We start from the raw sequence: 25029 nt of genomic DNA on the forward strand, positions 1-25029 counted from the left end.
GTAGGAAATAGGCGACGAAGATCGGTCTTCCTATCCGTGTTTTCCTTATTTTCGCTTTTTGTAGCGCAAAACTCTGGTTCCGTTCATGCCTTTTGTACACAAATGCTCAGAATATGTTGCTAAACTGTTATATTTGGTATATTTGTTGAAAATCGTTACATGTGTCATCTCGAAATAGTCATGAAACCTGAGTGACCTGTTCACTGCGCCGCAAATTCTTCGAACGTCGCCATTTTAACTTTCCTATTTTATATAAGAAATTTTCATTTATTCGTATCTTTTCCGTTTTTTAAGTTATTTAACTAAAATTTTCAGATATGATTTAAACATAGCAGCAGAGGAAGTCAACGTGACATTGTGCAGACACATCATCAGATATTTGAAATATACGTAATTAATTTCAGCCTATTCAGAACAAAATGTAAATTATTTGACGTGCGCCGGCAACTCAAACCAATGTCGTTAATACTGAAAATTTCTAAATAACTAGGGTATATTTTTTGTAAATGATTTGTTGTAATGTTAAATAATAAACTTAACGGTTATATGTGTGAATTATTTTCTATTGGCGTTAAAAATGAACCGGCTATAAAATTTGTCACGGACTTTTGGGACAACCCTCGTATGTATTGATAAACACGCTTGATTTCTTGTATTAATAGAGAAAATAAGAATCCCTAAAGAAAGCCTAACACGGCAGAATTGAAAATGTTGCAGGCTCGGTTTGATTGAGCCTGTTCATGGACGGTACTGTCAAGTGCAAACTACCGACCACGCCCCCTAAGCACCGGCTTAAGCAGAATTCAACATTTAATATGAACTGGTAGAAATTTGAATTTTGAAACATCCGCAGATGTGTTCATATGGCGGTTATCATGGAACCTTCAATGTGACACGTAAGTGCCATTCCATGAAAAGCGGCATATGGCCCCCAAGTAAAAAATTGCGCTTGCCCTAAACGAGAAAGCAATTAATGGGCGGAACTAAATAAAATGGAATTTTGAAAGCCATGCTTTTGATATTTATTATTTGTATATGTATTCTGAGAGTAACTTATTCATTTCAGCTTAAGTTATGCAAGTAACCGTGTACATTGTAACTATGTTAAATGAAAGTGTGTAACTATGTAAAATGATCGTTCATAACATAATTTATTTTAAAAGTTAATTTTATACATTATTCGCAACACTGCATTTTGCAAGTACATGTAATATACATTTGTATGCATATCCATGCAAATAACTTTCACTAAAGAAATCAAACCAAGACTTAAAATAGCACTATTCAATGCTTGTAACATTTACATTTTTTTTCCAAACAGAATTAATCAAACACTTTAATATCTAATTTGTTTTGGGAGTTTAAAGCATGCATTTCATGAATTAATCATACCTAGCCCATGATTCCATTAAAACAGTTCATACCATTATTTAATATAACTGAATTACCATGTGTTTCATTTTCTAATATTTTATAATTTGCAGGCTGTTTTGCCTGTTAATAATAGGTCATTGTAGTCCGATAATGATCGAACGAATGGACGCGGTAACCGTTGCAATATTACAACGTTCTGCATTGCCATTCCCCTCTGGGTTGGAATAGTCGTTTTGAATGTGTTGTAAAATTTGTAAACATTGGCGACCTACCCGATTAAAAGCGAGTGATCCGCATGGATCGTGGTATGTTGAATGGACAATGTTATATTTATTCTCTTGTGGTGTTTTGAAATAGGTTTTGGAGGTACTTTATAGTATTTTTGGATCTTACCTGAAGGACAAGTTTTAAGTAATGAATGGATAAAACCATAGGTAAGTGAACTCTAGGTTAATCGATGCGCATAATGTGAAATCAAATGTTTTATGTAATTAAGTTCATATTTATTTCATAGCCACATAATTTCTCGAAAGAATAACGTTACCATTATACGTATTTCAGAAAAGCAAATATCTAAACACATTTGCTTAACCTAGATTTATTTAATAACTTGTTACCTTCTATGTATTGATTTTCTATAACTGGACTAGTTATTTTCTTTTTCACATAAGATATTTGACTACATTAAAGTACAACACCATTTCGCAGATGTTCGGTTTTTTTCTCGTTTTTTTATTGTTGTATTTATAGAAATAAACTTATCATCCGGCAATACAATATTAACGCAAACTTAATTAGATCGAAAGTATACGAATTTATCAAGGTGGTTGAAAATCAATCAAACCGAGTCTGCAACATTTTCAATTTTGCCGTTTTGGACTTCCTTTATTGATTCTATATGTCTCTCTTTTTTGTGTAACTAATAATTTTAGTAAAAATAAACTTTAGACTTGTTAATGTAGTGAAGTTATTGGGGTCGGTCGAAAACTAAGTATAATTGCAAATATTTGTTTAATGTAACTACGATTTTACTTTGATATTATTGTCTGGACTTACTAAGGGATGACAACAAAGGATTATATTATCGCTTTACCTGTCAGGAGAAGGGAATTCTGTGATTATTGCATTCTGTTTACCATTATGAAAGCGTGGCCTGATTTTCACGACCCATAAACTGGTCGCAATAGAATTTTGTAACTGCCTGGCTAAAATATTTCAAGAAAACAAACTTATTTTGCACTATTTATCTGCATAACCAACGCAAGATTATTTTGCATATTTCAACTTTGGTTGATAATTTGCGTGGATTGTGAGTGCCATTTGTAACGTGTTAAGCAACTTTCTTTGTTCACTTCACAATATTTTACTATTAAATACATTTTTTAATTTTTCATAAAAGATAGCGTGAGTCTAGAGTTACGGTGCTTTACATTAGAACAACTCATAGTTGGTGATAAAGTTACAGAACGTGATATTTTCTCAAGTCGTCTTAACTTTTTTCGACTAAAGTGTTATGTCAGCAAACTAATACATTTTTGACGGGAAGGGGGATAAATCCCCCACCATTTTGAGCCTAGCTGTTTCTGCACTGAGCCTTTTAAAAAATAATTTTGCATTACATTCACTTTTATGTCGTCTGCTTTAAATATGCTGTTTGAAAAGGTTTACATTAAACCCAGGAAAATAAAATGTGCAGTTTATTGAAATTAGAAAGTATTGGTTTGCATATTCTTTATTAATCACTGTCAAGTATATACGTTTAATATAAAACCTATATGGCTTCTGAAGCAGTAAATGTTGTTGGAAATATAATAAAATGAATTTAACTTTAAAATACTTATATTAATTTTCTAAACGCTTGGCTGGATTTTAAAAGAACATTTGCAATTGAAATACAAATGCACTTCTGCATGCTTAAAACTATTCAAATTTGCGTACGATATTACAATAGTAATTAAATTTATCTTAAGGCCTCAATAGTCGTTAGGATTTAGTTGTACAGCACTAATTAGAGATAACATGTACAATCTCCAAAGCAATACAACACTCGCATTTAGACGGTAATTCTACACTGTAGGAATCATCTGAGGTTTCTCTAAAAAGGATCCCTTTACATTGATCCTTTACATACTTAACTCACTAAATACTTTTTTCGCCATGAGAATTGATAGAAACATCTCCATTTAATTTTTTTTTAATGTGAAGCCTGACCGAGACTCAAACTTGGGACCCTCCGAATACTGTACTGCGGCTCTACTGACAAAGCTATCTGGCCGCCTCCCCTAATTAGAGAACAGTTCATTACCGTGACATAATCATTTTCGGAATTAATTTGGAATTCGAACATACCACAACTTTGGGTCTCCTGAAGAGTTTTTCAACATCATTTTTACCCCCATCTTACTACTATGTTTACCTTTTAGCCCTAATTGTTCTGGAATTTCATTCATTACACCCAGGAGATAATTTTGTAATCTGTTAATTGTCATTGTGGGAGGTCTGTAGAGATCTGTACGAGAAGATTTTCAAAATAGAACATGTCCTATCCCTTACATCTAGACATAAGGTTTAAAGAAATAGTAGCCTTCATACATTAAGATTTGCCTTTACATCTTAGTTTTAATTGGTGTTGTACTTCAAAATCCTACCGTCTGTTGAGGCCTTAAAATCGACTGTTAAAGACCGATGGTGACATTTTAACTTCTAGTATTCTCGGGCTCATCTTAACGAATTCACAATTTCAACTTCATGCATTCACGATTTCAGTATACGGAAGTCACGAACTAACGATTCAACTTCATGAATTCCAGATTTCAACTTCATGAATTCACGATTTGACCTTCACGATTCAAGTTCTTGAAATCACGATTTCTACTTTGTGAAGTTCAATACGTGAATTCATGAAGTTGAAATCGTGAATGCATGAAGTTGAAAACCTGAATTCGTGAAGATGAGCTCGATAATTCAAAAAGTTGAAATGTCACCACCGATGTTTAACCCCCCCCCCTTCACAAAAACAACAGAAAAACGACCGACCTGCGACTGACCATGCGACCGACCGATTGCCGACCGACCGATATACTTATGCGATACATCGAGAATAAGGGATTTTTTATGAGTCATTTTTTTATGATTGTCATTTATACATTTCTAACTTTAAAATAATGCTACAGACAGTAAAGCTCTATAGGATATAAAGCTTTTTTATTTGCTTATTTCAGCTATTTGGCGACTGACATCTCCCAAAAAGGAGTGCTTTAATGTGCAAAATTGAATCAGGTTTTTCCCCTCATATTTCAGGATATATAAAGAAAATAAACCATATCTCAAGGAAATGAACAACAACTAGGTGTACATAACATATAAGTAGAGGAAACAATTAAACAATAGATCATAAAGATATACCGGAAGATGGCGGAATTTTTATCTGCATTGAATGGATTCTACGAGAATGTTGGATCGGGAAATGACAATGAAACAGAAGTGTAAGTTAAATTTCACTGAATTTTTGTAAACCACGTACAATGGCACTTGTTTCTCTCTTTATTTCTTCTCTGTCATTGGAAATCGGGATAAACTTGCCTCTGTCGAGAACTAAATGACTATTTCAAAGTAAATTTGTCAATCAAATCTACTCTGTTGTAATCAAATCTTTTTTCAATCGTAAAACAAACATACACAAATACAAGCACCTGGGCGATTTGTTTCGTTAATAATTGTAAAATTATCATACAATAATCTTCCGTTGATGGTGAAGTTCTTGTTGATTGAGTGAGAATGTTTTCATTATCGACAACACAAAAATTAGAGCCTAATTCTTGTAGTATTCAACACGCATTTAGCTCAGTAGGAGAACTTCAGACCAGGCGAAAGTTCTCTCGGGCATTGAATCTTATCAAGCTATTATGGACATTTGTGTCTAACTGTTAATTAAATTTTATCGAAATATTTTCAATCATATCTTTATTACATCTTTAATTTTTGCCCACTTTATAATAAAATTATCTTCAGTTTAAGTTTTTTTTTTAAACCGTTTTTCTTCAGCAGTAAACAGCACGAGTTGTCGACCTTGTTTCGAGATTTCTAACTCCAGGTATTTTTCGTTTACTGCATCGTTTAAAATTTACAGACATGTCATTAATAATTGTTTCATGTAAAATATTCTTTTAATTGTAATTTTATAGAAATGCGGGATATCACTTGAACTATATATGAGCCGCGTCAGGTCAAAACCAACATAGTGCGTTTGCGACCAGCATGGATCAAGACCAGCCTGCACATCCGCGCAGCCTGATCAGGATACATGCTGTTCGCTTACAATCCTTATAACAAGAAGAGAAACTGATTGCAAACAGCATGGATCCTTTATATTTATAACCCTAACGTGATCTATCTATCTATCTATCTATCTATCTATCTATCTATCTATCTATCTATCTATCTATCTATCTCTGAGTACTGCCAACCCCTCTCGCGAGTGTTCTAGGCAGGAAATTGTGCGCGTCGGGTGTGTTAGTAAAAGGTGTGAGAGAAAGTAAAAACATGAAAATGAACATGATCAGGACAGTGAGAGACATTGAAAACAGATAGTTTGTTAAAACATTGATCAAATACAGCATCATATTATATAAACGAAATCACTGTACCCTGTCTTGTGAGCCTACATAATTCAATGTGTACTCTGTCTTGTGAGCCTGTACAATTCAATGTGTACCCTGCCTGTCTGTGAGACTGAACAATTCAATGTGTACCCTGTCTTGTGACCCTGTACAATTCAATGTGTACCATGTCTTGTGAGCCTATATAATTCAATGTGAACTCTGTCTTGTGAGCCTGTACAATTCAATGTGTACTCTGTCTTGTGAGCCCATATAATTCAATGTGTACTCTGTCACGTGAGTCTATACAATTCAATATATACTCTGTCTTGTGAGTTTATACAATTCAATGTGTACTCTGTCTTGTGAGCCTGTACAATTCAATGTGTACTCTGTTTTGTGAGCATATACAATTAAACATGTACTCTGTCTTGTGAGCTTATACAATTTAATGTGAACCCTGTCTTGTGAGCCTATACAATTCAATATGTACCCTGTCTTGTGAGCCTGTACAATTCAATGTGCACTCTGTCTTGTGAGCCTGTAAAATTCAACATGTACTTTGTCTTGTGAGCATGTACAATTCAATGTGTTCTATGTCTTTTGACCCTGTACAATTCAATGTGTACTCTGTTTTGTGAGCCTGTACGATTCAATGTGTACCCTGCTTGTGAGCCTATACAATTCAATGTGTTCTCTGTCTTGTGAGCCTGTACAATTAAATGTGTACTCTGTCTTGTGAGCTTGTTCAATTCAATGAGTACTATGTTTTGTGAGCCTATACAATTCGATATGTACTCTGTCTTGTGAGCTTATACAATTCAATGTGTACTCTGTCTTGTGAGCCTATACAATTCAATATGTACTCTGTCTTGTGAGCCTGTACAATTAAATGTGTACCGTGTCTTGTGAGCCTATACAATTCAATATGTACCCTGTCTTTTGAGCCTGTACAATTCATTGTGCACTCTGTCTTGTGAGCCTGTACAATTCAATTTGTACTCTGTCTTGTGAGCCTGTACAATTCAATATGTACTCTGTCTTGTGAGCCTGTACAATTCAATGTGTTCTATGTTTTGTGAGCCTGTACAATTCAATGTGTAATCTGTTTTGTGAGCCTGTACAATTCAATATTTACCCTGTCTTGTGAGCCTATACAATTCAATGTGTTCTCTGTTTTGTGAGCCCTTACAATTCAATATGTACTCTGTCTTGTGAGCCTGTACAATTGAATATGTACTCTGTCTTGTGAGCCTATACAATTTAATGTGTACTCTGTTTTGTGACCCTATACAATTGAATATGTACTCTGTTTTGTGAGCCTATACAATTCAATGTTTACTCTATTTTGTGAGCCTATAGAATTCCATATGTGCTCTGTTTTGTGAGCCTATACAATTCAATGTGTTCTATGTCTTGTGAGCCTGTACAATTAAATGTGTACCGTGTATTGTGAGCCTGTACAATTCAATTTGTACTCTGTCTTGTGAGCCTATACAATTCAATGTGTACTCTGTCTTGTGAGCCTGTACAATTCAATATGTACTCTGTCTTGTGAGCCTAAACAATTCAATGTGTACTCTGTCTGGTGAGCCTGTACAATTCAATATGTACTCTGTCTTGTGAGCCTATACAATTCAATGTGTACTCTGTCTGGTGAGCCTGTACAATTCAATGTATACTCTGTCTTGCGAGTACAAGCACATGTTACTTCCAATCACTGTATCCTTCTTGTGAGCCTTTATCTTTTGACTTGTATCTTTCTTGCGAGTACAGGAAGTAGACTTGTTTATATACTGTGAGCATATAATGCCGTTTTATACTTCTTTGTGCATTGATGTGTATACATATATATACCTTGCAAACATCTTTTTCAGGAGCGTTTTGTGGTAACAAGTATAATTTCAATTTAACCTCTCATTAACACACTGAAACCCAAACGAAACACAGTTGTGAGTTTAATTGCCGACTGATAAATGTTATATCCAGTACTATTTGTTTAAATCAAAGTTGCCGTTTACTGAGTGTCTGACTTTATTAAGCCATTTTTAATTAACGTAAATATGAAATTGATTGACAATTTCTGTTTTTGACAGACAGACAAATAATAGAACAATATAAAGTAACACTTAAATGTATTTTTGTTAAGTGATTAAAACTTTGCTTAACTCTTATATTAGACATTTTTGAGAAATATTCATAGTTTAAGATTTCTTGTATATCTGCAATTAAAGTATAAACCGAAAACAGAATCTTTTTTGTATGTTTTAAAAGTGACCGATCAGTATTGAAATTATTTTGTGTATAACTTAATAGACGTTTTCCAGCGTGCGAAGTAATTCGTTTTTGAACGATTTTCACACGTTCAAACTGGTATGACCCATAATAATATATATGTGCGTGATTGCTGTGTTAAACCTACTCACACTTAAATTGTTGATGTTTTTTTCTTTAATTTAACTTGTCCAGCTTCCGTTTACGGAATTTTGGGAATATATATGAGCCGCGTCACGACAAAACCAACATAAAGTGCGTTTGCGACCAGCATGGATCAAGAACAGCCTGCGCATTTGCGCAGTCTGATCAGGATCCTTACTGTTCGCTTACCAACTCTATTACACGTAGAGAAACTGATGGACAACATGAAAAGAATGAATCCAGATCAGACTGCGCGGATGCGCAGGCTGGTCTGGATTCATGATGGTCGCAAATGCATAATGTTGGTTTTGTCGTGACGCGGCTCATATAATGAAGATGAAAATTAGTCAGCCATCTAACACGCTGGTCTGGCTCTGCGAAATGTTTATCATCGAAGATTATTGCTCTTCTTGTCGGATAACGATTTTAAAGGAATAATGATGTTTGCTTTTTTCGAACAACCTCCTTTAGTACATATTTTTTTGTAAAAAGTGAAATTATATCTCACTTGATAATTTCACAATAAATTGTGAAAATGTATTTTTCACACTATCCGGCCTATATCTAAATCTGAGTGTGGATGGACAGAATATATATCGAAAATAAGTCTAAATATTGTCATAAATGCTGTCTGCCGTGAGTGAAATTTATGTAATTATGAGAAGTACATGCATATCTGCAAATACCGCCTCCGTGGTCGAGGGGTTAGATTCGATGGCTTCTAATCCAGTTACCTGTCTGGTGTGGGCTCGATCACCGGGAGATGCTATGGTAGTTTAGCACGGAGGAAGGTAGTGTAGTACTGGTGTAACTCTCCAGGAACGATGGTTAGGAAACTACCCGCCTATATGACTGAAATTCTGTTGGGAAAAGGCGTAAAATGAAGCAAACAAACAAACAAAAGCATATTTGCAAAATTATTTTAAAAATTAACAAATTCTTAGTAGTTCAACAAGAATAATGTGACCTCTTAGTTTGATTACTTCATGAATAAGAGTGCATGATGCTTGACAAAAGGGGGGATTTGTTTGTGTCGTACATACGATTAAATTATATGTTACTCGTAAACGCTAGCTCTTGTATTTCAACTCATGCTTCTCATATAATGTATGTAGGTTTTTTTTGCCTTAACAGTTATTTTCGGAAACAAAAAAAAATCCTCCGGTAAAAAAAGAAAACCTTCGAAAGAAATTAGATAATCTGAATCGGTCCAAATAAATATAATTTTAAAGTCATTTAGTGTATCTTATGTAAACCTTGGTTGAAATGACTTTCTGTATTATATTTTGACCCTTGAATAATGTAACACTATATTTCAAAGAGTTATTGACCTCTATACATAAAAGATTAAATCTAGCTAAAAAGAGGGAAGTATTTATAAACTCGGTCATATATTAACATAAGTCACTGTTGCATTCGTGAATTTCTTTATACCCAATTCATAACTAGTGGGACTACCTACTTAACAAGTTCTTTTTTCATTGTTAAGTCAGGGTTTCAAATTTCGTAGTTTATAAACCGTTGAGAGCTGACAGATAAAGCTTATACGATGTACAAACGTCCGTCCATATGTCTGTCTGTCTGAATGTCTGTCCGCTTCTCGTCAATTGACGCCTCAACAACGCGCTAGAGTCATATTTTGTAAAAGATTTATATAAATAATTGACATCTGCAGATGACAATGGGCCGATTATTCAACTCTTCATACCACCAAAAGAACGCATGGATATCACTAATTGACAGCGTTGTTGCAAATAAAAAAAGACGCAAATAATGGTAAACCTATACACCATGAAGTAATTATTTACATCCGTCTTTATAATAAGCTAGATTAGAAAGGAACAAATTTATAGCTGAATGAATTGCTAAGTCAATTTTATACGTTTCACATACCCCTTTACAATATTTTAATGTTATCTATCTATTCAATATGTTAATGCATTTGTAATTTGGTACCAGTACATATATCAAATTTTTATATTATATTATATCATTAAACATAGTCTATCAATATGTAACCAAGATCTAGATCTTGGTTGACCTTGCAATAGCTGGCAAAAAAAGACAACAACAATGCTAACGATATTTAGCAGAAGCTTGCAAAAACTAAGAGGTGATAGATAGCATGTTAGCTAACATACTAGTATATTGATAAAATTGGGCATGCTCTAATAGTGTGTTTATATTTTTCTAGGACAGAATGCACATCAAAGATATCAACCCAGGCATTTCATTTTTGGATCACAATACCATCTGTAAGTACAATTCTCGTTTTATGCAACAATAATGGCTTAATTATAATGCCGTCTGTGTATGCAATAAATGCAATGATAATGCCATCTGTGCATGCAATAAATGCAACATTTTTTAAACCGGTGAGTGCAGTTGAATGCATAAGAGTGGTTTAGGTAAGTACACCTTAATGCAAAAACTATCTGTTCAACAAAACAAACAAGTTATCTGAAGAAATAGCCATATATAAGTACAGCCCAATGCAGTAACTTGATACATCATAATGCAAAGATTCAATTCTAAATAAAGCGGCGATGTTTATGTTTACTTGGCAGTACAGAGAAAATTTAGCGCGACTGGATTACGTCATAAATAAAGGCCAGGGTTCTTGTCCTTTCCCATTCACCTTTCCCCTAAACCGATTCCTAGCTGGAAATTTCAGGCGGTCCTTGTCATCTTTCGTTCAACTCCATGCTTCGATGACAACTGAATCGCATTTTGTTATCGTATCGCCTGGTTGATCATTCTGCAATTCATACAACATCCTCTAAAACACATGCTATTCATTCCCCTTGTGGCTGAATGGTTGCATTTAACGGTTGCGGGTTGAGACATTAGAATTGTATAGCCACTGTTTAAACATGCTTGATCGCAAGAGACAGCTAAAATAGTTCGAATAACTTGAGTCTATGCATCTTTTTACTCCAGCAGGTGAAGTAGTTCTGACTCCTGGTGTTGCTGAAAATGTGTTGCATCTGAATTTAGCAACAAGCATATTTCCTGTTTCGGCGCCTTATGACAATAAATGTGTTAATTCGCCGTATAACCAAACATAACAAAGAAACATTCTATCCATTGTATTATAGTGACACTAAATGACATGATCAAAGTTATACAGGTTTTGTTACCTGTTCTCCATGCTGAGATCAATTATTTAGTGACCTGAAGGTTTCTGACACAATGTAACAATGGATTTTGTAAAACACCATGGTCTTTTACGTTTACTTTAATACCTAGGTCATATCGGTCTATTTCTGTCACTGGTGTGAATTTAGCAGTATGTAACACAATTTTCATCGGCAGTGAGAAAAAATGTCTTATTCTATAATACTCGTATATCCATGAGGTGAAAATTGACCTCTTAACTAATTTAACATTGGCATTATTAAATATATAGATTCCATAACAAAATCACCAAAGAAACATGTCAGTAAACGATATTTTATAGTTTTAAAATCTGTCTTCAGGTGCTGATGATATTACTTTTAGCATGCACGTTCTCAAGAAAGAACAAGTTTTTGACATGTCTATGGGGAAGACCGGGAGCCGTGTTGTAAGTAAAACTGATTACCCATCTATATTATGCGGCTTTTGTAACGCAAATTAAATGTTATTTACAAGAAGATTAATTAATAACCCAAAACTTACCACGGTACCAGTGTAGTAAGTGTCATGATGTTGAAATCTATGTACGAGTATGTACGAAAATTCAAAGTACATATGTGTGTTGCAAAAGGGCCATACGGAGAAAAATACAGCTTAATTTACTTTGAATGCCGCCTTTCCTTGTTGATCTTGTTTATTATATTTTTTATAATAACATTTTCTATCATAATTTTATTATTTAAACGATTTTCATTCTTGTCCGGCATATTCGTTAAGTAGTTTACTTTAGTCTAAACATACATGATATTCAAGCTCGATTTGGTAACAAACTCATGCTACATATATCAAGTACTTCCGGATCCGCTTCTTGGGATTTATCACAAAACTTACTTCAATACGAGTAGACTCGAACCCACGGCCCCTTTGAGAGGCTGACACATAATCATTACATGTGATTTTCAGATGAACTGTCTACACGTTAATCTAATGGATTTTAAAATGTCATTAACAGTAAAAGCAGTCATGCTGTTTCTTTAATTTTATAATTGATTCTCAAAAGACGTCCGTGGTCGAGTGGTTAAGGTCGTTGACTTCAAAACACTTGCCCCTCAAAATATTATTATTGATATTTCTGTCTTGGTTTTTCTCTTTTAAATCTTAAATGAACAATAATTATAAAAAATTGTAGGGAGATATTTTGCATTTCACTAGACTACAATAAGTATTTTACCTCTCCAGTGTTAACCAGAAGAACTAATCGTATATAATTGATCATTTATTGAAATATGTTAAAAGATTAAGCCCATTTTTATATGATTTGGTCACACTTCTGAATAGATTATATACCAATTACATTATATTTCCATAATCGATATTTATTTTACCTACTGTGCACACTGACAGATTAGTTCGGCGGGTCGGAAAGGCAAAAATATGACACTTGTCGTGCTTTCCTTATCAGTTGGTCCCTTGGTTGTACCTCACGAAATCTATAATTCAGTACAATAGTTATTCACTTTAAACATACTATGAAAATTATAAATTATACTTAATTGTTTATTCGTGAATCAAATAAAATTATGAAATTAAATTTTATTAAATTGATTTATATTTGCTTTTGCGTCGCGTATAAAAATCTACAAACTGCATTATAATGATTTTATCCTGATTCAGGGATGATAGCTTTTATTTAAATGCATATACGAATAAAAATGTGCCATTTAAATACCTCGGGTTCAGAGGGATCAATTTTAAGAATATATCATATATGCAAATTTAGGGTCATTGAAATAGACCCTCTGATATAAATTTTATATATCATATACCTTCAAACACGATGCTGACCATTTGTTTCAAATAAGTTATTGAACTACATAAATTATATTAAAGTTTGCTATTTTATTCACTACTTCATTTAAATTGTCCGGTATATTGTTCATCATTCGATGGGTGATTGGGCAAGGGAGGCATTTGAGTTTCAATACAGCTTAGTTTAAAATATATTGTATGAACTATATTTGTATGAACTACATTTGTATGGTAACAAGCTATCATTCTATATTTTCAGTCCTATGGATATTCTGGGCAAGTCACATAGATTTTCGTATGCTGCAGCATGGGGTTCCATTGCATTTCTAGCCGCTGATTTGGTCTTCGGAAGCACGGTGATAGTAAAACTTGAAGGACCGTCTTATGTTACAGGTAATAATAAGTGTCAACGTCTGAACAGACTATTCTCCAGATGGCTATATAGGCAACACTGATATTTAGTGATTTCAAACACAGGTCAGACCGCATATTATTTTTATTGCCGGTCCGTACGGAGTTTACTTATATCTAAACATGGAGAGTAACTGTACTGTGTATAGCGTATTTGTCCCTGATAAGTATTAAATAGAAATTACACAATGTTGAATTAATAACCCCGTACAACATCAACTATGATGATAATAATAATAATAATAATAATAATATAATAATAATAATAAGAGGTTTATTTTTCACCTTGAAGAATTTGAGAAAATAAAATGTTATTCTCAAGTATTCAGAGGAATGTCGCAATCAAATAATACTTACGACATAAAGCATTTTTAACAGTTCGTAACACAATCGGTACATTTATTGTTCGTTATAATACACCTTGTTTATTGCAGTATTCAACGCAGTATTATCAATGATAGTTATTGGTGTGGACTACTTCCCAATGTTTGCTGCGCTTTCTCTTGAATCGGCGGTTGGGTATTTAGTAGGAACAGCCTATGCCTGGTTATTGCTAGCAATCCAGATTTTTCGGGAAGTTGAATGCGATCTGACATATGTAAATGTTTTTTCTATCTTAAATTGAATTTTCTTTTTTTTGTCAAATTTCCATAAATCTTTGATTTCTTTACGGTATAGGCAATGATATATTTTATATAATGATATAATTATCTTTTTATCTGAAACATGTATAATATTTCCATTTAAAACATCTTCTTCTACACAATGATATCCCACTATTAAATAAATGAATAAAAACAAAATAAAACAATATAAAATAAATTTTGTATGACCGACACATGCAAATTACGGGTTAAAGGGGAGCGGTGGCCTAGTGGTTAAGGTGACTGCCTCTAAACCCAGAGATCATGGGTTCGCGCGCAAATCGGGTCACAACCAGGTTTCTTCATATGACACTGGTACTGGTTGGTTCCAGGAAGCGGACTCGAAAGTAATAAATATAAGTTGCAAGAACTTGTTTCGCAATCGAGCTTAAATAAATATGTTTAAACCAAATTAGAGGTTTAACCAAATTGTAATGATTATTACAAGAACATCCGCCAATTGAATCATAAGTTTTCGCCTGCCGATGTTATGGACAGGATTTCGTAGTGTCCGTACATGAATACGTACATGTACATGACTGAATTTTGTCAGTCAAGGTTTAAATTGAGAATATTATTATTTTTTTCCAGCAAACTCGCCTTATACTTATACTACGAGATGTTCCGAATCTTCTCTGTCTGGCGTACCTGTCGTTTAGCCTCCCAGTACGGTTAATTCAGTCTGTCCGGCAAAAGTCAATACGGTTTTTATCCGCATCTGAGATGGTGTCTATTTTAAACATGGAAAAAGATCAAGATTTGTCACCAGAAGCCTTTCACATTAAACATCTTCTCAGGCCAGTACCCCCTCCGCCGTGAGTAGTGCAAATTAATTCCCTTAAAGGCCCATTATGTCTCAAAAAAGGCTTTTATTTTCATTTCTGTAAAACTATTTATTTGGGTTTACTTGAAATTGATCATGGCCAATTACCATAACAATATGTTTTTTTCTGTTGCTTTTTGGCAATTAGTACAGTTATAGCGATTAAATATTTTGTATGGAAGTCAAAATACTATTTTGTTTACATTTGGTCACTTTAATGACAAATTATTTCATAATTAAAGTCGTCCTCGGGATTATATATATAATATTATAAAAAAATTCAAATGAGACACATCCTTACGATATTATGTTACAAAATTACTTATTTCAGTCCCCCACCGACAACATTGGGAGGTAAAGTGATGCAAATAGTGAAGAATTTCATCGGCGACTGGATATACCACAATAAGCACAGTATAAATATTCTCTCATTTCAATACTTCGTTTTTTCTTTAATTGAGCCGTGTCACGACAAAACCAATATACTGGGTTTGCGACCAGCATGGATCCAGACCAGCCTGCGCATCCGCGCAGTCTGATCAGGATCCAGTTGTTCGCTTACAGACCCTATAACAAGTAAAGAAACTGATAGCGAACAGCATGGATCCTGATCAGACTGCGCGGATGCGCTGATCTGGATCCATTCTGGTCGCAAACCCATTATGTTGGTTTTGTCGTGACGCGGCTCAATTTCTTTATCATTGATAACCCTTTCGATCTATCAAAATCATTAATAGATATCTACAGTAAATACAAACAAATTGATAAATGTTTCAATTTTTATATAAGACATGTCTAAGACTAGCGTGATGGATAAAGTCAGTTGATAATGCAATGTGCATGAACATTCATACAAATATAGAACTATGAAGACCACTTTCAGGAATCATTAAGTAATACATTATTTAAACATGTTCCTTAGTACCGCCTCCGTGGTCGTGGGGTTAGAGTAGATGACTTCTAGTCCAGTTACCTCTCTGGCGTGGGTTTGATCATCGGGAGATGCTTTGGTAGTTTAGCACGGAGGAAGGTAGTCTAGTTCTGGTGTAACTCTCCAGGAACGATGGTTAGGAAACTATCCGCCTATATGATTGAAATACTGTTGGAAAGGGCGTAAAATGAAACAAACAAACAAACAAACAAACAAACAAACAAACAAACAAGATACCTATGAAGTGTCAAAGATAATCATATATATAGACAAAAATTTGCATAAGCAATTTTGTCCTCTGCTGTGAAAATTAAAAACAAAGTGAAATTTACACGAACTAATGTATACTCCATTCTTGGTGTAACTTGTTTATTCACCTAAATTATGTTTTATATTTTTCAGAATTTAGATATTCATCCAGAATTCTATCAGTCATGTTAATTGGGTTTATGTTGATTTACAAGGTAAATTATGATAAGTGTATATACTTATGATACTCTAAACTGTAATTAAATGCACATCATCTCTCTGAATAATATTACTTTCTGTAGAAAGGACAAACATGTGTCTTACAATGTTGTGTCCTGAATGTAAACTTATCTGTCGTATAGTAACCAATCAATAAATGACGTAAGTCTGTTTAAGTCGTAATAATCGTAATAATAAAACTGATAAACTGCTACTTTTTTGCACTGTGTGGCGATATACTTGCAGTACAGACGTTGTCTCATAGTTAAGTGTCTAGCATGATTTTAGAAGTGTCATCTGATTTTAGAATGCACACAAATTATGTAATACACTACACTACTAAGATATAAACATAAAATATTGCGCAATGGAAAACCAACATAGTGCGTTTGCGACCAGCATGGATCGAGACCAGCCTGCGCATCCGCGCAGTCTGATCAGGATCCATACTGTTCGCTTACAAACCCTTTAACAAGTAGAGAAACTGATAGCGAACAGCATGGATCCTGACCAGACTGCGCGGATGCGCAGCTGGTCTGGATCCATGCTGGTCGCAAACGCACTATGTTGGTTTTGTCATGGTGCGGCTCAAATATTGCGCAATGACACGGTATCTTATATTTACAGGCCACTCTCGAAGTGATGACTCTTGCTATAGGGATATTTGCATTCATTGAGCGTGGTTTTATATTGACGCTCGATGCTATTGGTTGGGACTCAGAAATAGACGAAGAAGCATACGTAAAACAAATACGTGATTACACCAAGTTTATGTATTTCCTTCTCATCAATGTAAGAAGTAAGTAAACTACAACACTAAAAATACTTCTCAATTCATTTATTCTTTATAAAGTTCAAAGTTTAAATTATATGTTCTAAAATGGGATGTTTGAATTGCGCACTCACACCAGATAAGCAAGTTTTTTTTTTTATAACATACGTGTCATCAATGATGTTGTCGACCCCGTTATGACAATAGATCAAAGTTAGGAGCAATGGAACAGCAACATGATATGGAAATTGCAGTCTCGGTTTGATTAAGTCTGAACACCAGGGATTAATATGTAAATATGCAATATCTCTAACGCCCCCCCCCAGCACCGGCTGAAGCGGTATACAATTTTCAACATTAAACATGCTGGAGTCAATGATTCCGAATGACTTGGACTTATAACAATACTGAACAGATAAAGGTATGGACCAACGGTAAAAGTCGATGATGAAAGTTTTTAGTTGTAAACTTTAGATTAATGTCAAGGATTTAAAATACTATCTGACCTATGTATCTCAGTTAGAAGTAATAGTTATTCATTGGATATAAAATTTTATTTCACATTTATTGTTTTATAATAATTTGTTTGTAAAATAAACGGTCGTTTTTATTTCAGTTTGTTTTATTGTTGCCCTCTCATTAGCATGTGTTGCAGGCATATTGGGAATTCTGCACATGTTATCGTCATACAGGTAATTATTCCTAATATGATGGATAATCTTGTGTGCACGTGTTATCCCTCCTGTATGTGTCTACTGTAATGTCTTTTGTTTTTTTATGTGAATAAACTTATTACGGATACGGAGTTCAATAATTTACAAATGAGCCGGGTCACGACAAAAGCAACATAGTGGGTTTGGGACCAGCATGGATCCAGACCATTCGCGCAGTCTGATCAGGATCCATGCTGTTCGCTATCAGTTTCTCTACATGTAATAGAGTTTGCGCAATGGAAAACCAATATAGTGCGTTTGCGACAAGCATGGATCCAGACCAGTCTGCGCATCCGCGCAGTCTGATCAGGATCCATACTGTTCGCTTACAAACCTTGAAACAAGTAGAGAAACTGATAGCAAACATCATGGATCCCGATCAGACTGCGCAGATGCGCAGGCTGGTCTGGATCCATGCTGGTCGCAAACCCACTATGTTGGTTTTGTCATGACGCGGCTCAAATGTGACAAAGATTAAAGAAAGAACACAGATGTTTGCTTATCAAGTTTAATTTTGACGGGAATCGCCTGTCTATAATTAAGAACTGCGCATTTAAGCATTCATGGAATAATTCTGATATGTATAGGTCAAGGTAAAGAATCAGGTTATCATCACAACTACAATAAAATCAATGATAGAATAAGATTAAAGCTCTGTATAGCTCACTAGAAATTATATTTTTATCTGTTCATTTCTTGAGTTGTTATTTTTTTGCTGTTAATATTGTCGCTTGGTTCATGCACATGCCAAGGTTTTACGGTTCTTAATGAAACGGAAGCCAAAATTAGACATCCAAACAAAGTCCAAATCATACATACATTCGTTTAGAAGTTTTTGAATTTTACATTTACATGTTTTTATATTTTGCTGTAGACATTTTGTCCCGAATTTCGACAAATTGAAAATCAATATGCAAGAAACAAACGCCACTTAATCATACTAAACGGCTAAGATTTTCGTGCAAGAATATAGGTCACATTTGATATGTTAAGACCAAACAGGTTTGCTTTAAAAAATCAGTGTTACAATGAACACATGTGACTGTTTAAAAATCGCTTCTCAAGCACATTAAAAACCTGACGTACGAATAAAGTAATCCTTGTTCGAATTCCCATATTTAAAGCTAGTGTCGTTGAATATGTATTATGCTTATCTTTACTATCTATTTCAGGACAAATTTGTTTGACTTGTACAAAGGAGATAATACTCATATACCACATAGGTCAACAAGATCTAATACGTCACTGTTGGTAGGCACATTTCATATATATTTTGACAATACGAAGAACTTGTGCAATATGTCATACGTGTTTTGTGTTAGAAATTAAAATTTTAGAATTTCACTGTCACAGTGTTTGTACTATGTAAGTAACACCAACGATTGTTGAGAATAGTAACGTTGTTTGACTTATTATTGTATCACAGTTTGGGGACCTTTCTGTTGAAAATGTGTCAAGGTTAAATCCTATACATATGCATGCACAGTGCGGTAACTGGAGTGCAGGTATTAGTAACTCGCACTCCAAAGCATGCTCATTGATTGGCTCATTTTTGCTGGGGTTTACTTTTTGTGATGGAAGAGAAAGGGAAAGCGACAGAAATATCAGATTCAGATGCTCGTTCATTGGTTATTTTTTCCCGGAGTTTCATATTGTGGCAACAGGAAACGTGTTTTTATGTTTGATTATGATACGAAAGAGCATCAAAACACTCGGCAATCTGATTAATACTCGGGGGGATACGCCCCCTCGTACAAATCAGATAGCCTCGCGATTCGATGCTCTTTCTATTTCTTATAATTATTATCTTTCTTTATTTAAGGTTGGAAGTATGCGATATGCAGGGTATCAAGTGGCCTACATCGGATGGGGTAAAAATGTCATTCTTTTATTAACTCATTTAATTATTCTTTTCACAGACTTTTGATAAAAAGTTTCAACACATTATTAAATTAGAACAAATTATTATGGTCAGTATTTGGAATATAGATTAATACGAATGCATGTGATTTGATTCTTGCTACACCCTTGAACCTCCTATTAAATCCCGCAACCAAATCAATGTAATAACAACACGCGAGCATTTTCTCTTTTCTCCAATGCCTGAAAAAAGACACAGTATTGCACACTTAATGTTGTTTTCATTTGGTAGTCATGAATAAATAATCTATTTCAGGTTTAGTCTTGCATTTCATCATACTGTTGATCATTGCTGTTGCCCTGTGCACTATAATTACAATGATAATATATGGGTATTATCAGTGGATGCTGACAGTTCTTTTCAATGCTTGGTTAGTTTATTTAAAACTCTACTCATCGGATAAGTTTGACAATACGGTTAAATGAATGAATGGATAGGTACCTAATCTACCGAGTTTAATAGATGTACTCCGGAATACATGTAATCTTAGTATCTTGGGTAATCCCAGCTAATCCGGGTGACAAACTTGCTTCGAAAATAAGCGCAGCAGATTGATTTTTTTTATTATGAAAGGTAGCGCGCCGTGCATCGCCGGATAACCACTGTTGATTAAGGCCGCTATTCTATTGGTACGCGTTCCGTGACTCGCGTCCGTGATCCGTGCCCGGTGCATGTCCGTGAGTATTATGTGACGTAATATAAATGTTAATGGTTCGGCCGTGGTTATCCGACGAGGTGCACCGGTAAAAGTTTCATTTTACCGGGGGATAAGTTCGGAAAACCCAACATTTGCTACGTTCGGATTACAATAATTACACCATAACATATTTGTTAACAAGATATCACATGTCTAAGTTTGTGGTTGAATCTATTGTTATTCAAATTTAAATCAAATCAGAGTAGGGGCCAATCCACCGGTACAAACAAACTTTTACTGTAACAGCTTCACGGTGCACCACTGGTCACAATAGATAAGTAAAATCTGTTGTTTTTTTTTTCAAATCTGTAACTGTAATTAGCTGGGAAAACCCCAAAATGTACATAATATTGCTAACAGGGGTAATTGCCACTCGTCACGAGCAAGCTGGGGGATAACCTCTCTTTATTTTAGACACATGTTTCAGTTTATTTACGTTAACTATATTTAGTTTATTTATAATCCACATATGTACATGATAAATTACATAAAATAAAATTTACGGATTGAGTAGGAAGCTTGTAAAGCTTTTTTGAAAACTTTCTTAACTATATTTATATGACATGGATATAGAATGAATGTCAGATATGTAAACACTGTTCTCTAGTAATGGACGAGGGAAAGATTTAAATTGTTTATATCATTTACAATGATTTGAATAATTTTACTGAAATACTTCCCATAAAATGTGTATGACATTATTGAATCATTTTTGTTGTTGTTGACATTTTACCATCCAGTGTAAAGATATACTAAAAGTATTGTTCAACCTTACACAATGTTTTCCATTTACAGGCCAGCTGCGGTAATGACAATTATTATAATGTTGACTCAGACACTATTATCCAAATTTGCATTCTTACAAGGAAGAGGGGAATTTTTGGCAATTGATAACAGGTAAAACCATTAGATTATTTCTCGCACAGAAATGGTCCATATATGTGAGATAGCATTGGCCTTATAAATGTTATAGCACCAATATTACAACAATGCAGCTTTTGCATATCTATATTCTTAACCATACTTGTTTTACTCTGCACGGATTTTAAAGTACACTTTGTAATATAAAACGAGGTCCACACAGAAAACTGTCACAAATATTATAATTTTCTATTGATAATTTCTCATTTAGGACGCAATAGATTTTCATCTTTTCTTGATGTCTGACATTTAATATCACTTATCAAAATAATTGAAGGCAATACAAATATATAAGCTACAAAGCCATACATATTTCAAAAGATGTGATAAGATAAAAAAAAACATTTTTTTTAAATTTTATGTTCAAAAACATTTGAACATATATGTAGTTGAAACTAAATTTTTTATTTCTTTCTTTTTCCAGACGTGTGCTATTCAGTTTCACGTTCTTCATGTTCTTCTACAATATCTTTGTTGGATTTCTATCATGCTTATTAAGAATCGTTAAATCGATCGTGATCGGGGCAATATTTCTTCCCCGTTTGGACAACAGCGCTTTACCAAGGCGATTCCAGATGTTTGATCCCGGTAAGTGTTCTTGTTATTTTGTTTAAAGTGGCATTACTTTGAAGGAGATATATTCAAAGCGGAAGCATTCATAAAACATCTCTTAATTAAATCCAGTATATAACTGAAAGTTTTTATAAATACATGCGTCATATACAATTTTGTTAACTCATTACATATCTTGTTTTTCTCTTGATAGTCATTATATCTCAGAAGTTCGTATTGAATCTAGCGACCAATTTTTGGCAAAATGTTCCTAACTAAAACGAGGGATAGTAGAAGGCGATATACATAAAGTCATCATTTTGTACTCATTCTCATTCAAAAACAGATAAATAAAATATGTTCTAACAAGTTCTGTCGGATATGATGTAATTCAGATGCATTTTATGTTGAATAATGTTTCATCAAAACTTTAACTTTACTGTTGTAAAAGTATAATTATACGTTTTATCATGTTATTGAAAGTAGAAGTATTCCAAATGATTATTGTAATTTATAAACTAGTAACTTAATATCAAAGACTCGAAAGTACTTTTATTCATCCAGCTATCTTTAAAGATAGCTTCATGAGATTATTGTACTTCCATGTATGTATAGCTTATATTCCAATACCTATTAGTTCGCTTCAAATGACAAGTAATACGACATTTTTCATGTTTGAATATTGATTTCTGCTGAAGCCGGTGCTTGGGTGGGGGCGTGGACGGTAGCTTGCAGTTACCAGTATTTTGATTTTCTACGTTATGGTTTTAACTGTGGCTTAAGTCACGCGGAAGTTGCTGATTGACACCAATATCCATTACGGAGCCGCGTCATGACAAAACCAACATAATGGTTTTGCGACCAACATGGATCCAGATTCCGCGCAGTCTGATCAGGATCCATGCTGTTCGCTATCATTTTTTCTACATGTTATAGGGTTTGTAAGCCCTGATCAGACTGCGCGGATGCGCATGCTGGTCTAGATCCATGCTGGTTGCAAACTCATTATGTTGGTTTTGTCATGGCGCGGCTCATATAGTACATTTTGTAATTGTATGTATTTAAGGTTTTGCAAACTACTGTGGCTTTATACATGTGGAATGTGCTCACACGCATCCTGTTCTGGTCATGTTTTTGAGAATTTTACTTCACATAAATGAGGATAAAAATTCGTCAGAGTCAAGTGATAGCAATCATACAGCTGTTGAAATGAACGGTAAAGGTAAACAACATTCTAAACTTTTACTCTCCAGTACGTACCATCCATGAACATACTTAATCACACCGACCGTGCGACATTGTCAATTTTGCTGTTCTGGGCGTTCTGTAGGGTTTCTCTTTTTCTATTTTAATTACATAAAAAGTTATGCAAGGCATTTTGAAGATTGAGACACGTTTTGGTTAAATAGTCAATACATTATGTACACCTTTTAACATTATCGTCAAATATTAAAAAGGACAGCTACGTTATGCTATATTTTCTACAGACATCTTCTAATAAGTTTTGTTTCCAAACCTGCTGAGGAACAGCGATGACCAAAGATATATTTTATCTTTGAATTTTAATTGAAATATAATTTGAACTGATTATAATGATGCCACCTGACCCTGATTGTATATTAAGTTCTTTATATTCGTATATTAGGTAAATCCAGCAAAGCTAAACCTGTCAACGCAAGAGCGAGAGCACGATGGTTTTTGATATACACTTTGCACAATAACCCTACCATAAGGGTGTACAGAAAATCATATATGCAGTATATGAGAATGCTACAAGAACGTTTGGCAAGGTATTATAACCTTGACAAAGCAACCATGGGAAACCTTGCAAAATCAATTAATACAGTTTATACAGACAATGGAAAGGCCGACATCAATGATATCTCAGTTGAAGTGAATGGAGGATTTAATGCGGCACAGGCAAATTGGAACGCACTGTTTGGTATGAACAAATTAATGAGGCAAATTCAAAAGGATATGGCTGAAGGGACCGGAGCATTTGCTAAAGATTTTGACGAACAGAATAATCAAACAGAGAGTGATGAAAATAAAGGTTCTGGTAACAATGTGATAGTAAAAAACCCAAAGGGTATGTGGCAGAAAGCAGCCTTCTCATCACTCTCAACAAAAAATATCACTCCAAGTACTAATTTATAAACTGTACATACTATAAGAACTTTTTTACATACTTATGTTTATGAATGATGCCAGTTTAAGGCACCGCTTGGTTTTTAAAAGGGTAAAATCCTGCCTTGCTCGTACAATTTCCAAAGTCGGAAAGTTAAATACTTTAATGTTTTTTGTTTCTATATTATTAAGGTGAATTCTAGCTTGATAAAAACTGTCATAGCAATATAATTTTATTGTATACTATTATTTTCAATTTATATATAAATATAATCATTATGTTTTTAGTAATGGCAAATTTATTTTTAAAATTACACTCTTGTAATATAGTTGAATCAGATTGAAATATTTTATCTAAGCTTTAGATGTTTGTTATATTTTAAACTTTATTTGTCTTTACAATAAATGATATTATTTTTATATATTTCTTAAATGTTCTTTTCTTGATTTTTTTTACATTTCTACAATGCTCTTTCGTTTTATTTAATTTTACATACTTTTTTAGTCTATTATGAAAGATAAATTGCAGATTTTATTTCTTTTATTCCAAAGACCCAGGCAGATCGTTCATTTTAATAGAACATTATACATGTAGTTTTGTCAATGTTGATTATGATGACGATACTGATGACGATCTAAAGAGGTATCGAAGGTGATAATGTCTAAAGAGATATCGAAGGTGATAATATCTAAATAGATACCGACGACGGTGATAATTGTAGTCGGTGATAAT

The 25029-nt window shown here is 34.0% G+C and overlaps 1 protein-coding gene across 1 annotated transcript in view; it reads left to right on the forward strand.

Moving 5' to 3' along the window:
* The first annotated feature begins 1613 nt into the window (after positions 1 to 1613).
* LOC132757773 (uncharacterized) overlaps positions 1614 to 25029 on the forward strand; it is a 40985-nt gene continuing 17569 nt past the window's right edge. The window contains exons 1-18 of the mRNA XM_060749160.1: positions 1614 to 1808; positions 4675 to 4859; positions 10585 to 10645; positions 11870 to 11955; positions 13576 to 13709; positions 14162 to 14325; positions 14963 to 15186; positions 15526 to 15608; positions 16528 to 16589; positions 17221 to 17392; positions 17982 to 18057; positions 19251 to 19329; positions 19901 to 19949; positions 20255 to 20369; positions 21492 to 21593; positions 22042 to 22205; positions 23236 to 23391; positions 23815 to 24321. Of these exons, the coding sequence (XP_060605143.1) occupies positions 4786 to 4859; positions 10585 to 10645; positions 11870 to 11955; positions 13576 to 13709; positions 14162 to 14325; positions 14963 to 15186; positions 15526 to 15608; positions 16528 to 16589; positions 17221 to 17392; positions 17982 to 18057; positions 19251 to 19329; positions 19901 to 19949; positions 20255 to 20369; positions 21492 to 21593; positions 22042 to 22205; positions 23236 to 23391; positions 23815 to 24321 (2308 nt within the window). The 5' untranslated portion in view covers positions 1614 to 1808; positions 4675 to 4785. The remainder of the gene's footprint in view (positions 1809 to 4674; positions 4860 to 10584; positions 10646 to 11869; positions 11956 to 13575; positions 13710 to 14161; positions 14326 to 14962; positions 15187 to 15525; positions 15609 to 16527; positions 16590 to 17220; positions 17393 to 17981; positions 18058 to 19250; positions 19330 to 19900; positions 19950 to 20254; positions 20370 to 21491; positions 21594 to 22041; positions 22206 to 23235; positions 23392 to 23814; positions 24322 to 25029) is intronic.

This window comes from Ruditapes philippinarum, unplaced genomic scaffold, assembly GCF_026571515.1.
Source record: "Ruditapes philippinarum isolate M1 unplaced genomic scaffold, ASM2657151v2 ctg6_1_1_1_1, whole genome shotgun sequence".
NCBI lineage: Eukaryota > Metazoa > Mollusca > Bivalvia > Venerida > Veneridae > Ruditapes > Ruditapes philippinarum.